At 40.9% G+C, this 14,391-nt stretch overlaps 1 protein-coding gene across 2 annotated transcripts in view; it reads right to left on the bottom strand.

Annotated features, from left to right (window-relative positions):
• UBN2 (ubinuclein 2) overlaps nt 1-14,391 on the bottom strand; it is an 81,535-nt gene that overhangs the window by 45,456 nt on the left and 21,688 nt on the right. For both annotated transcript variants that reach the window (XM_081102457.1, XM_081102458.1), the window contains exons 3-5: nt 10,796-10,897; nt 5,216-5,353; nt 4,226-4,329 (exon numbers count right to left, since the gene is read on the bottom strand). In XM_081102457.1, coding sequence (XP_080958583.1) covers nt 4,226-4,329; nt 5,216-5,353; nt 10,796-10,897 — 344 coding nt within the window. The remainder of the gene's footprint in view (nt 1-4,225; nt 4,330-5,215; nt 5,354-10,795; nt 10,898-14,391) is intronic.

Here is a 14,391-nt window from a genome sequence, read left to right as displayed (position 1 = left end):
GGCTCTCCCAGGCCAGATCTGGGGCAGGGTTGGACAGCCAACCTCCCACAGCCCCTCTCCCTGGCCGGCCCGATTGGTCTTCCCACCCCTATGGGGGTGGAGCCCTTTGCCAACCTCCTGTGGACCCTCCCCCCAGCCAGCCTGGCCCCGATCAGATGCCCAATCGCCCAATCGGGGGCGGGGCCGGCCAGCCAACCTCCTGTGACCCCTCCACCCAGCTGGCCCTGCCCCTGATCACCTTCCCACCCCGATTGGGGCAGGGCTTGCTGGACCCCACCCATGCACAAATTCGTGCACTGGGCCTCTAGTAAATTCAATAAAAGGCACTGTGTATAGTTTTTATTCCTAAAGAAGCTTACTTGTTCTATATAATAAAAGGCTAATATGCAGAATGACCGGTTGTTATGATGAGCACTGACCACCAGGGGGAGTGCCACTCAGCCGGAAGCCCTGAGCCAGGTTCACGACTGGCAAGTGCAGCGGCGGTGGCGGGAGCCTCTCCTGCCTCTGGGGTAGTGCTAAGGATGTCCAACTGCCGGCTTAGGCCCACTCCCCTAAGCCATCAGTCAGACATCCCCGAGGGCTCCTGGACTGTGAGCGGGTGCAGGCTGGGCTGAGGGATCTGTGAGCTTTCAACCATCACCATGCTCTTGATCTAGATCCTATCTGATCTGAAATTCATGCACTGGGCCTCCAGTAAATACTAATCACTTAAAACAACCTTTAGTTACACACACACACACACACACACACACACACACACACACACACACAGGGTGTCCCCAAAAAATGTATACACACTTTAAAAGCTGATTTCTATTACATTTTGAAAATGAAATGTATTTTAATAAACACTGCCTTTATAATTATTCAAAGTATGCATATGTTTTTTTGGGACATCCTACTGGGGATTGAGCCCACAACCCAGCCATGTGCCCTGACCAGAAAATGAACCTGCAACCTTTCAGTGCTCAGGACAATGCCCAATCAACTGAGCCACAGGAGCCAGGGCTTAACAATTTCTTACTAACTCAAATGTCACTATAATCTCATGCTCAGGAGGGTATAAATACCTCCCTACATCAAATTTTTGGATATCGATAGCCCAAAATTCAGATGTACTGCCTTGGTAAGGAGAGGAGAAATACCCAGCTTCTCAAGTTTCTGTAACTTAGTATTTTTAAAAAGCCATAGAGAGATAGGGGCAATTGGTAATTTTATGATTACATGGTACAAACATTTTATTCTTATGACTGATGTTTTCTGAGAAATTCTACTTGGTTTTTAGAGGCAAAATCACATTAGCTAAAGTCACAAGTGTTAAGGATACATAAATAAAATAAATGACTGTTTTATATTAACACAATATAACTCGTTTACACATAGACTACTGCCAATCCTCAATCTCCAGGCATCTAAGTTTAGTTTTAGTACAAAAAGATTAAAATCATTTGTTAAATGTTATACCTTCTTTTCAAACTAATTCTTACTGGTAAAATGTTGTAATAAGCAAAATACTTAATGAACCAATTTCTAAATCTGATCTAATACACTGTGAGGCTCTAAGGCAGGGGTGAGGAACCTTTTTTCTGCCAAGGGCCATTTGGATATTTATAACTTTATTCACGGGCCATACAAAATTATCAACTTAAAAATTAACCTGCTATTACATAAAATAAAGTTTTCAACACTTTATACAAACCCCTAAAAAAAAATTATCCTGCTATATTTGGCAAGGCCAGACCAAATAATTTCGAGGGCCTTAAATGGCCTGCAGGCCGGACGTTCCCCACCCCTGCTCTAAGATGACAAATCCTTCTACTTATTAATAAACTAGAGGCCTGGTGCACAAATTCATGCACCAGTGGGGTCCCTCGGCCTGGCCTGTGTTGAGCAGCTGACCCTTGGTGGTCAGTGTGCATCACAGCAACCAGTTGACCGGTTGTTTGGTCATTTATATATATACTAGTAGCCTGGTGCACGAAATTCATGTACCGGGGTGGGGGGGGAGGGGCCCCTCAGTCTGGCCTTAACCCTCTCCAATCTGAGACCCCTCAGGCAATGTCCGACTGCCTGTTTGTGCCCACACTTTTAACAGATAACAGCTCCATTGTTGTTTCTTTCTTACGCTTAAAACCACTGGAATTAGTAGGTATTCAAAGTGTGTATACATTTTAGGGGGACACCCTGTATATCTCTAATCAGCGGTGAAAGAAACCAAGAGCAGATTTGGGACCCCCAGACAGGGAACCTCGCTCACTCCCCACTTCACTTTCCACCTTCGTGGGCAGCAGGAGAATCAACGTTTTCTCTCATTAATTCGGAAAAGGACGTCCTGTCACCCACTGCCCGGCAGGAATGCGCTAGGCCCCAAGCAAGCGAGGCTCAGTCAGAGCAGCCTTTGCTCATGGGTGCTGGCACCCAAAGTGCACATTCCTCCTCTACAGTCGCCCCAACTATCCCACTGTTTCACTGAGAGGACGGAATTCCTCTCCACCTCTGACCGAAGGCAACTCAGCGAGGGCCGCCTGCGCCCACCAGGTGTGTCTGTCTGCACCTGCTCCCGCCTCAGCACCTGCATTAACCCCCCAGAGGTGATCTCGTAGCTGCACTGGCCTCCGTGGGAACAGGTCATCACCACTCCGCCCTCTCACTGTCATCTCACAGGTGCCCACCCTCAGCACCCAGAACACCCACTCTCCAAAGGACGTGAGCGCATCAGAGGGGATGTGTGCACATCCTGTGGGGGTGTTAGGCATGCTGGGTTGGTGGAAGTGTGGCGGAGAGGCGGGGGGAACTTGTGCACGCCTTGGTTTGCAACTGTTGCAGGCGTGGGAGGGTGACAGTGTGCTGGGGGATGTTCGCATGCCGGGGGGGATGTGCACACCGGAGGCCTCTGGCTTTGCAGATCCGCAAACCCCTGTGGTGAGGCCAGGAGGACATCAGTCTGGCCCGCCACGGTGGCTGTCCCTGCGATCCTGCACCTTCTGGGCCAGGAGGCGGATCTTGTGCAGCCACTCCTGGGTGCTGATGGCCTCTAGGCGCTACTTCAGCTCAGCCTACAGGCTCCGCTTGGCGCGCTCACAGCTGTCACCACAGCCATGTGGGGAGTACAGGCCGCCCTCCGCCGGCCTGCCTCCCCTGTCCAGAGGCTCTCTGCACTGCTCACCTGCCCAGAGTGACTGGGGCTGGGCGGAATCCAGGTGTCCTGCCCTGCCCAACCCCGGCCGATCCGCCCCTGTGTGAGCTGCCGCCCCACCAGGAAGGGTCACAGATCCGTGTCTTGGTCCCGTGGACAGCCTCAAGCCTGCCACCCGCCCAGCAGGGTCACAGCTCTGGGTCCTGGGACCGTGGACAGCCTCAAGCACTGCCCCCTGCTCGGTAGGGTCACAGATCCAGGTCCCAGGACCGCAGACAGCCTCAAGCACTGCCCCCCGCCTGCCAGGTCACGGATCCGGGTCCAGGACCATGGACAGCCTTGCCTGCTGCCGCCTGCCTTCAGTATGCAAATTAGCCGCTATCTTGTTGCTTCAGGGTGGGGGTCCCCACTGGGGTGCCTGGCCGGTCTGGGTGAGGGGCTGAGAGCTGTTTTCAGGCTGGCGGGCGACTGAAGCTCCCAACCTCTCCTTTTTTTCTTTTATTCTGGGATTTATTTACCTTCTATGGCTGTCACTGGAGCTGAGAGCCGGCTTGAGCTCTGCGGCCCGGCTGCAGCTCTGAGACCTCGGCTGCTGAAAGCAGGTATCTGGGTTTGTTCTATAATTGAAACACTGTTGCGGTCCTGCTGGCTGAAGCCCGGCTGGCTGAAAGCAGGTTTCTGGGGATGGTTTTGCTTCTATAATTGCAACATAGTTGCTGAGAGTACAAGCTGAGAGCCCAGCAGCAGCAGGTGGGAAACCTTCCTCCATCACTGGAGCAAGCAAGCCTCCTGTTTGCTTCAGCTGCCTGGCTGCCGGCTGCCATCTTTGTTGGCAGTTAATTTGCATATCACCCTGATTAGCCAATGGGAAGTGTGTCGGAGGTACGGTTAATTGCCATGTTTGTCTATTATTAGATAGGATAGATACAATATTATCAAAATATAAGTTAATAGGTCATTGGTATTCATAAATACTGAATTAAATTAGACCCAGCTGAGCTACATTATTTAATGCTAAATATACCTTTCTAAAAGGAGAACGAGTCACACTGTGACAATGATTCTCTTATGTTTAATTTCACATACCCCAGTTGTTTGGGTACTTTTTTCCTTGGCTTCTTATCCTTTTCTCCTTCCTCTTTCCGCTTCCGCTTCTTTATCTCAATGCTGTCTTCTTTTATTTTAGGAATCTGCAAAATGATAAAAGAATGCATCACTTATCTAAGTATCAATGCTTTTCTCTGATGCTAGTGACTCAGCACCAAGGGCAGTGTTTTTTCTCAAATTTCAGTCTGCATTAATTTTTAAAAATGCAGATTTTGCTCAGCTGGTGTGGCTCAGTGGTTGAGCGTCAACCTGTGAACCAGGAGGTCCTGGTTTGATTCCTGGTCAGGGCACATGCCTGAGTTTTGGGCTTGATTCCCAGTAGGGGGTGTGCAGGAGGCAACCCATCAATGAATCTCTCTCATCACTGATGTTTCTATCTCTCTCTCTCTCTCCTTCTCCCCACACCCCTGAAATCAATAAAAACATATAAAAAAGAAAATGCAGATTCTTGTGGTCCATGAGCACTCCCACCCCAGTTTAGATTCAATTATCTGTGGTAGGTCCTTATAATCTGTATTTTTAACAAACATTTTGGTGATTTTGGTACATCTTTGCCACACTTCAAAGAACACTTATCTAAGGACACTCTCTCCATTTCCCAAATACAATATATACATTCTATAGAATTTGCTTTAAAAATTTTATCTTAGAAAAAGTAATGGTTATTAAGTCATTTCTATACCAAGACTTAACATATTATATCCTGGAAACTTAACCATATCCCAGAAACAGATTATTAGACAACATACGTAGAGAGAAATTTTTAAAATATAGTTCTATGATGTAAATATCACTTCCCCATATTTACATAATTTTACTTTAAAGCATGTAATTAACTATGGATTCATTAAAGAATGGTTAGCAATTTATTTTCCCTTCTAGTCACAGTGTAAAGCACAAGTAAAATTCAAAAAGCATATCTTAGTAATTGAATGCTCTCATTACTGTTGCAATTTTGAATAAACTCACTTTGGATGGTTTGTGCTTTTGGTCGTCTGTAATATCTTCTTCTTCAGTATCTGAAGCTTGGCGAAACTGTAGAGTGCCAGTGTTGATATAAAATCCTCCATATTTTGTTGTTAGAGAAGCAGGAACTAATTCATCATACTAGATTAAGAAAAAAAAGTTTCATATATATCCTATTATCTTTAATTCTATAAATATGTCAAATAAATTCAATCACCATGTCAGCATCTTCCTTAAATCCTAACTGCAAAAACTAACAGCAATGAGTATGTTTCTGGAATAAGTTTAGAAAGTTAGTATCTAGAATAAAAATGAGCTCTAATCATTCAGCATTTATTAGAAAGGCACTTCTGGAACAATGGAACAAATTCTAAATATATCATCTACTGAGAAAAATTTAAGGATCACTGCTACTATTTTTTTTTTTTTTTAAATATATTCTATTGATTTTTCACAGAGAGGAAGGGAGAGAGATAGTTAGAAACATCGATGAGAGAGAAACATCGATCAGCTGCCTCCTGCACATCTCCCACTGGGGATGTGCCCGCAACCCAGGTACATGCCCTTGACCGGAATCGAACCTGGGACCTTTCAGTCCGCAGGCCGACGCTCTATCCACTGAGCCAAACCGGTTTCGGCAGCTGCTACTATTTTTAATGACAATAATTCTGATGAGAAATTCAAACAAGTTAAAACAGATAACTAAAAGTCCAGGCAGCCCTGGCTGGTTTGGCTCAGTGGATGGAGTGTTGGCCTGTGGACCAAAGGGTCCTTGGTTCGATTCTGGTCAAGGGCACGAACCTGGGGTGCAGGATCCTCCTTGGCCCAGGCCCTGGTCAGGTCTCTTACAGGAGACAACCGATCAATGTGTTTCCCTCACATCGATATTTCTGTCTATCTTTCCCTCTCTCTTCCACTCTCTCTAAAAATCAATGGGAAAATATCCTTGAGTGAGGATTTTAAAAGAAAGAAAGAAATAAAGCCCAGACAAATAATAAATTTCATTTCCTACTACATTAGTATATAATTTTATTCATAAGGAGATTATAAAAAATAACAAGGTTAACAAGGAAAACCACTATAAATGCATAAAATGTTTAAGAAAAGAAAAAAAGTAACAAAATTATTTCTTTTGTCTTAGCTCTAAGTTTCTACGTGGAGAAAAAATTTTAAACGTTCAAAAGGAAAACAGCATGTACATGATTTAAAGGGAAGCAGGAAAGGAACTGCCGAGTTCAGTAAGCACACGCTGGGGCTAATGAGCTACGCACCTTGCTTGGAGCAAGAGACTCAAATTGCCTAAATCAGACTAAAGGTCTGACCTAGAATATCCTTAAAGCTGATGTCCTCTAAATCTGAATTTTAAAGCTTATCATATCTCACTTGATGAAGATGGACAAAATGCAACCATTAAATGGTCAATCTTAACCAAATGAAGGCATTTATAGTGGGAGAGAAAAAAGGAACTACTTATCTAACAGAAACGAGATATCTGCTACCTGAAGTCTCCAGAACTCTACTTAAGGGTTCTTATTATATAACTAGTCTTTAAGGAAGTCAGATTTTCTTTTTTAAATATATTTTATTGATTTTTTTACAGGGAGGAAGGGAGAGGGATAGAGAGCCAGAAACATCGATGAGAGAGAAACATCGATCAGCTGCCTCCTGCACACCCCCTACTGGGGATGTGCCCGCAACCAAGGTACATGCCCTTGACCGGAATCGAACCCGGGACCCTTCAGTCCGAAGGCCGACGCTCCATCCACTGAGCCAAACCGGTCAGGGCATGGAAGTCAGATTTTTAAAGGAAGTTCTTTGCCAATGGCAAGAAATCTATACAACATACTAGTTACTATAAGAATACTAAAGTTAAGTACAAAAGTTCTGATTTTAACATGTGTTCTTTTAAATTATATGGAAAATGGAAAAGAAAAAAAATCCATGAAGTCCTTTCTTGTTGCTCCACTCCATGGGCCACATAAAGATCTATAGGTAAGACTTTCAGAAGGGGTCTAGTAATATCTACAAGTAAAGGACTGATGGAAGGAGTAAAGGATTAAAAGTGAAAAGACTTTTATTTCATAATTACTTTGAAAATGTGTAATTAAGATAAGATAAATACACCTGTACTTTCACTTACAGATACTTGTACACTGCTTTATCATTTATAATTCTTCTTCTTTTTTTTTTTTTAAATATATTTTATTGATTTTTTACAGAGAGGAAGGGAGAGAGATAGAGAGTTAGAAACATCGATGAGAGAGAAACATCGATCAGCCGCCTCCTGCACATCTCCCACTGGGGATATGCCCGCAACCCAGGCACATGCCCTTGACCGGAATCGAACCTGGGACCCTTCAGTCCGCAGTCCGACGCTCTATCCACTGAGCCAAACCGGTTTTGGCAATTCTTCTTCTTATACACTGTTTCACTTGGTCTTCCAGACACCCTTGTGAGGTAAGGAAGACAAATATTTTCCCATTTGAAAACCAGATTCAGAGCAGTCAAGAACCTTGCCAGAGTAATTTCATTAGTTTATGGCAGAGTTACTGGCTGACTCCCCACCATCCACGACACCAAGCAGCTTCTCACCTGGGAAACACCCTCATCACTAAGTTATCAAGCAGGTGGATGTGCTTAACATGTGTCTTCTTCGGTACTCTGCTGAACTTTCCCTACCAGAGCACTCTTCAGGAGAACAAATTCTCTATGCAAATGTAATTTATTCTTTCAGGTAGAATGTGCTAAGATCCAATGGAACACTGAACTTGAGAATCAGAAGGCTTGGATTCAAATCCTTTGCCAATGATTAGTTATTGTGACCCAAAGCAAATCACTTAACATCAATATTTTGGAAATGTAAAACAAGAGGAAAGTTCTAGTGAAATTAAAAAGACAATCTAAATAAAAGTGTTACTCATGTCTGGTATTATTATTTATTAATAATAAAAAAATTTTCTTTCAGTCTTTTAAAAATTTGGCAGCATTTAAGTGTGAGACTAAAAATATCTTCAATGTCATTTATTTTCATGTATTTATAGCAATAAGTAGTACATGATTCTGAAAATTAATTATAACCAGATTATTTTCACTCTCTATCAAATAATATAAGAACAGTAAAAGCCTACTGGCAACATAATCAATGATAAGAACAGCGAATCATTTAGTTGGATCACACTATTTTATGTTTGAATTATCTCATAAAAAGAACCAAATAATTTGTTAAAGACAACAATATACAATTACTTGCTTGTCATTAAACAACCAGAACTTTGAGTTTGATTTTCTGTTATAAAACAGTGACCTAGCTTATTCTATAATGTAAGTAATTATATAACTTTTATACAACTTATACCTACAAAATTTATCCTTATTTATTAAAGCTGTAGCTTTCAAATTTTCTTTACCACAACCAGGTGAAAAATACATTACACATCAACATCAAAATTCAGTGCACATGAACACACACATGCACATCAACAAAATCACAGAGCCAATCAGTGGTTTACCATGACAGCTCCTATTATTTTCTATCTCACTTTCTTTAAAAATGCTGGTCCCTCTCTAAATTGATATATAATCCAATTATGGACTGCAAAAGTCAGTTTGCAAAACACTTTATTTGAAAATTCTGAATACTACAAAAGGAGATACTTAAGATGCTTTTTGTGAAAGGCAAAACCCATTATGGAGACAGTAAAAAGATTAGTGGTTGCCAGGGCATAGGGAAGCACAAATAGGCAGGGCAGAGATTTCTTAGGGCAGTGAAACTATTCTGTAAGGTACTATAATGGTGGATACTTGTCATTATACATTCGTCAAAACCCACCAAGAGCGAACCCTAAAGTAAACTATGGACTTTGGGTGATGATGTGTCAATATAGGTTCCCTGTAACTAATGTACCACTCTGGTGGGGGAGTGCTGATTATGGGGGAGGCTGTATATGTGTGAGGACAGGGAATATATGGGAAATCTCTGTACCTTTTGCTCAATTTTGCTGTGAACCTAAAATTGCTATTAAATTAAGTTTATTAATTTTAAAAAATGCCGCAGTACATGAAATGTCCATTTATATATGACTAAGTTCCTTCTTGGGTTATTTTGAATTCAATCTGTTTTACATATAATGTTGGCTTTAATGCTTTTTTCATGCTTTACACTTTTCAGCATGTCATTATCTTATTGGAGTCTCAGAGTAATTCTGCTGGACAAGTCAATCATAGCAAAGTGGATGATGCTAAAAGACCTGCTCTGGGTCTATGGCAAATTAGAAACTGAGTCAGGTCTAGAATCTAGGACTTTTGACTTGAGTTCCGAATCAAGGTCAAGACTCTTGACAATATGCCATGGCCTAACCTACTCATTGACAACCTCTACTCTAAAGGGTACGGTCAGTATTTTACTGCTACAAACCAGGCTGCCTGGTAGGTTAACCAGTTTATGTCAGGGCACCAAAGTAACTTAGAAGTATGACAGGGTCTCCAGAATGTCTCATGCTGGAAGCCCATCCTATCACTCTCTCCTACCACACGATATGCCCTGTCGCCATCTATGCAACCAAGCACTGTCATAACAGGAAAAAGACGTATTAATTTATGGGTAGTATAATAATCACTTCAGTGTCACTTTCTCTATATCCTACGTAATCACTGTGCACTGAAAAGAATATCATAACAACATTATTTAGACTACTCTAATACACTGAGAAGATATACCTTACCTACCCAAAACATGACATACCCTCCTTCATTTGCTATGGGATCAACGGACTGCCATAGGCTTTAAATGCTCTCTTAAATTCCCTTCCTTTTTATAAGAGAAAGAGAGTTCCAGGGGAAAAGGCATAGGGCTTGACTGAAACAGGCTGGTAAAAGGCTGGCATTAAATTACCGCCATTGTAATAAGTCTTGGCAGCAATAAAAAAATCAAAGTCTTGCCCTAACTGGTTTGGCTCAGTGGATGGAGCGTCGGCCTGTGGACTGAGGGGTCCCAGGTTTGATTCCAGTCAAGGGCATGTACCTTGGTTGAGAGCACATCCCCGGTGGGGGGTGTGCAGGAGGCAGCTGATCGATGTTTCTCTCTCATCGGTGTTTCAAACTCTCTATCCCTCTCCCTTCCTCTCTGTAAAAAATCAATAAAATATATTTAAAAAAAAAAATCAAAGTCAAGTACATTTTAAAGATGTCTCCAGATTAACTTTAACCCAGTAGCTCCAATTCTCAAGATCACATGATACTTATATGGAAGTCATTTGAAAACACACCTTGCCCAAGTTTGGGAATATCAATAAAAATTTAAGATATAAATACCCTTTGGTCAATAAATTCCACTGCTAGAAATTTATCCTACACATATATTTGCACTCTATAATTACCTTACATATATATTTACTCAAGTACACAAAGTGTACACAGATGCTCAATTATTTATAGGTGTATAAAACTAGAAACATTTTAAATGTATATCAACAGGGTATCAGTTTGTAAAAACATTCACTGAATTATTTTACTTACTTTACCTTACCCTTGACTCCTACTATTCCAGACAAATAATTACTGATATATTAAAGATGCATTACTCACAGCCTCTGAGTTATCAATAAATGGATCTGTCTCATCATAGCCAAAGCCTATATCAATTAAATCTTGTAGCCGATCCTTCCGGTGTTTACGGGGTTTCCCACCCTGCAAAGAACAAATATGTTAGACTGATTCAGTACTCATGCTATTTCCATAACGTTGAAAAATACATGTTGGAAGAATCCCAAATAATTTCTGTAGGCAATCTCCCCTCCAGGAGGTTGAATTTAAGTCCTCTGACATCTTGAATGTAAGTTGTGCTTAGGAACTTGCTCCCAAGGAGCAGAGTATGAAAAAGAGCAGCCAAAGTAACCTTACAGTAAATAACCTGGCCACCATTACCTCAGCCAGGTGATCAAGGTCAACATCAACAATGACAAGCCATGTTGATAGTATATTGACATCATGTGATAAAAATGGCACTTTACCTTTGTGCTCTTTCTCGCAAAAGCCTATAATCCCAGTTATGGGTTAACAATGAGAAAAGCATCATGACAAACTAAACCATGAGAAAAACATCAAACAAACTAATTTGAGAAATATTCTATAAATAACTGACCAGTATTCCTCAAAGCTGTCAAGATTATAAAAAACAAGGAAAGCCCTATCTGGTTTTGCTCAGTGGATAGAGCACTGGCCTGCAGACTGAAGGGTCCCAGGTTCAATTCCCAGTCAGGGTACATGCCCGGATTGCAGGTGATCCCCAGTATGGTGCATGCAGGAGGCAGCTGATCAATGATTCTCTCTCATCATTGATGTTTCTACCGCTCTCTCCCTCTCCCTTCCTCTCTGAAATCAATAATAAAAAAAACCCACAAAGAAAATATAAAACTGTCACAGTCTAGGTGAGCCTCAAGAGACATAATGACTAAGTGTGCTGCTGTACTCTGGATGGTGTCCGAAAAAACTAACCAATGTTGGTTTGTTAAGGTAACAAATGTACTATACAGCTAGCTGTAAGATGTTCTCGGGAAGAGTGGTGAAGGACTATATAGGAATTCTTTGTATTAGCTTTGCAACTTTCCAAGAAACCAAAATACTCTTATTTTTAAAACTGCCATATAATTATACACATAGACATTCAAGAAAATAAAAAAATGAGTACATGCAAAAACTGGTGAAATTTGAATAAGCTCTGTATTACAGTTAATTGTATTGTGCCAGTGTCAATTTCCTAGTTTTGATAATTCTACTTACATAAAAGATATTACTACTGGGAGAAACTGGATGATGGGTATAAGGGACCTCTCTGCACTATTATCTGCAGCTTCTTGTGAGTCTATTATAATTCTTTCCAAATAAAATTTTTTTAAAAAGTGAAACAGCCAGGCTGGTGTTGCTTGGTGGTTTGAGCGTCAACCCATGAACCAGAAGGCCATGGTTCAATTCCTGGTCAGGACACATGCTGTGGTTTTGGGTTTGATCCCCAGTAGGGTGCATGCAGGATGCAGCTGATCAATGACTCTCTCTCATCATTGATGTTTCTATCCCACTCTCTCTCTCCCTTCCTCTCTGACATCAATAAAAAATATATATTTTTTTTTTTTAAAAAAAGAACTTATGCTACAGAAAGCAATATGTTAAGTGCCAGAAGGAATTTAAGTTTTGTCCTCAAGGAATTTAAAACAAGATAATCTACTCAACAAATTTACTGAGCGCCTATCAAGTGCCAGACTTCATGGATTTAATAATACTGAGGAGAGGAGAAAAATTAAACAATTATTTGTGATAAATGGTAGAAAGAAAAATGTAAATGGTACTGAGATGTTTTTAACAGAGGACCTAATAGGAAGAATATAAAAACTCACAGACAAAAACTAATATTTGTGCGCAGACAAGGATGAGTGGAAGTACCCACTTGTAGAGGCCACTGAAAAGATTAGATCAGGGAAGTAACCTGACAAGACTAGTGCTTAACAAAATCACTCTGACAATTGTGATAGGGAATAAAAACAGTGGGGAAGAGATCAGTTAGGAAGGAAAAACATGCAGATATTTATAAGAAAGTCACAAGTTAAAGGGGCATAAAATTATATTTAAGTATCAATGATGATGATGATAGTTACCATTCACTGAATGCTAATTTCCATTAGTACCTACAACTATCCATTATTTCACATTTGACAAATGGAGAAAACTAAAGCTTGGAAAGGATAAATAACTTGTTTAGGCTCATACAGAAAGTAACAGAGCCAATCTTCAAATTCATGACTCTCTAACTCGAAAGTGCCATTCTATTCAAAGTCCTATCACAGAAGTTGTAGAACCCCTGAGGTCTGTCTTTTTCCACTCAGAGTCAGCCTATACTCCATACTCAAACTGCAAGCCATCCCCACTGTCACTCGTCTATAAATTAACTTCTCCCACTTGATGCTCTCATTTTATTCATTCTATTTCCCTGCCTTAAAACTTTATTATTCGCTAAAATTAAAAAGGCTGGTAATACCAAGTGTTAACAAGAGGAAGAATTAAAACACTCTTACATAGCTGGTGCAAAATGATACAGCCACTTTGAGTCTGTTTTTGTTTTGTTACTTCCTTTATTCTGTTCTTTAGATTCCACATATAAGTGAAATCATATGGTATTTGTCTTCCTTTGTCTGACTTATTTATTTCACTTAGCATAATACTCTCTAGGTCAGGGGTGGGCAAACTTTTTGACTCGAGGGCCACAACGGGTTCTTAAACTGGACCGGAGGGCTGGAACAAAAGCATGGATGGAGTGTTTGTGTGAACTAATATAAATTCAAAGTAAACATCATTACATAAAAGGGTACGGTCTTTTTTTTTTTAGTTTTATTCATTTCAAACGGGCAGGATCAGGCCCGCAGGCCGTAGTTTGCCCACGGCTGCTCTAGGTCAATCCATAATAAGATTCCACTCCTTTTTATAGTCAAGTCAAGTAATACGTATTCCATTATATATATGTATCCAGAGCAGCCCTAATCATAGCATCCAAAAACTGAAGACAACCCAATGCCCATCATCCAGTGAATGGATCTGGATTACTACGCAACCAAAGAGAAAGGAACTACTAATACATGCAACACACGGATGAATTTCAGAAGCATTATGCTAAGTGAAAGAAGCATAAGATCATAAGATTCCATTTACAGGAAATTCTAGAAAAGGCAAAAAAAAAAAAAAAATTGCAAAAACCTGGTGACAGGAGGTAGATCAGAGGTTGCCAGGTCAGGGCTTGAGGGAGAGGATTATCTGTAGAGAAATAAAAGGGAACTTTCTGGGGTGAAGAAATTGTTCTATATCATGATTGTGGCAGAAGTTAGAGTATGTGTGCATTTGCCAAAACTCATCAAACTGAACATTTAAAATGGATAAATTGTATCTATTTTAATTATATTTTAATAATGCTGATTTTTAAAACCCCTTGTGATTATTTCTACTTCAACGCTCTCCCTCTACAAAGTTTTATTCATATGATTACTCACACCTACAGCTTTCTTTCCATTCTGCCATGGAATAATGCTGGCTATTATTTTTCACTTAAATGTAATGACTGCCTAATTAGCCTCTCCTCCCTTATCCTCAATTTATCCTACATAATATCATTTAATTAATATTTCTAAAATACCATTTCA

This window comes from Myotis nattereri, assembly GCF_964212035.1.
Source record: "Myotis nattereri genome assembly, chromosome: 11".
Lineage (NCBI taxonomy): Eukaryota > Metazoa > Chordata > Mammalia > Chiroptera > Vespertilionidae > Myotis > Myotis nattereri.
Note: the sequence above shows the minus strand (reverse complement) of the source record. Positions and strands in the feature narration are given on the sequence as shown.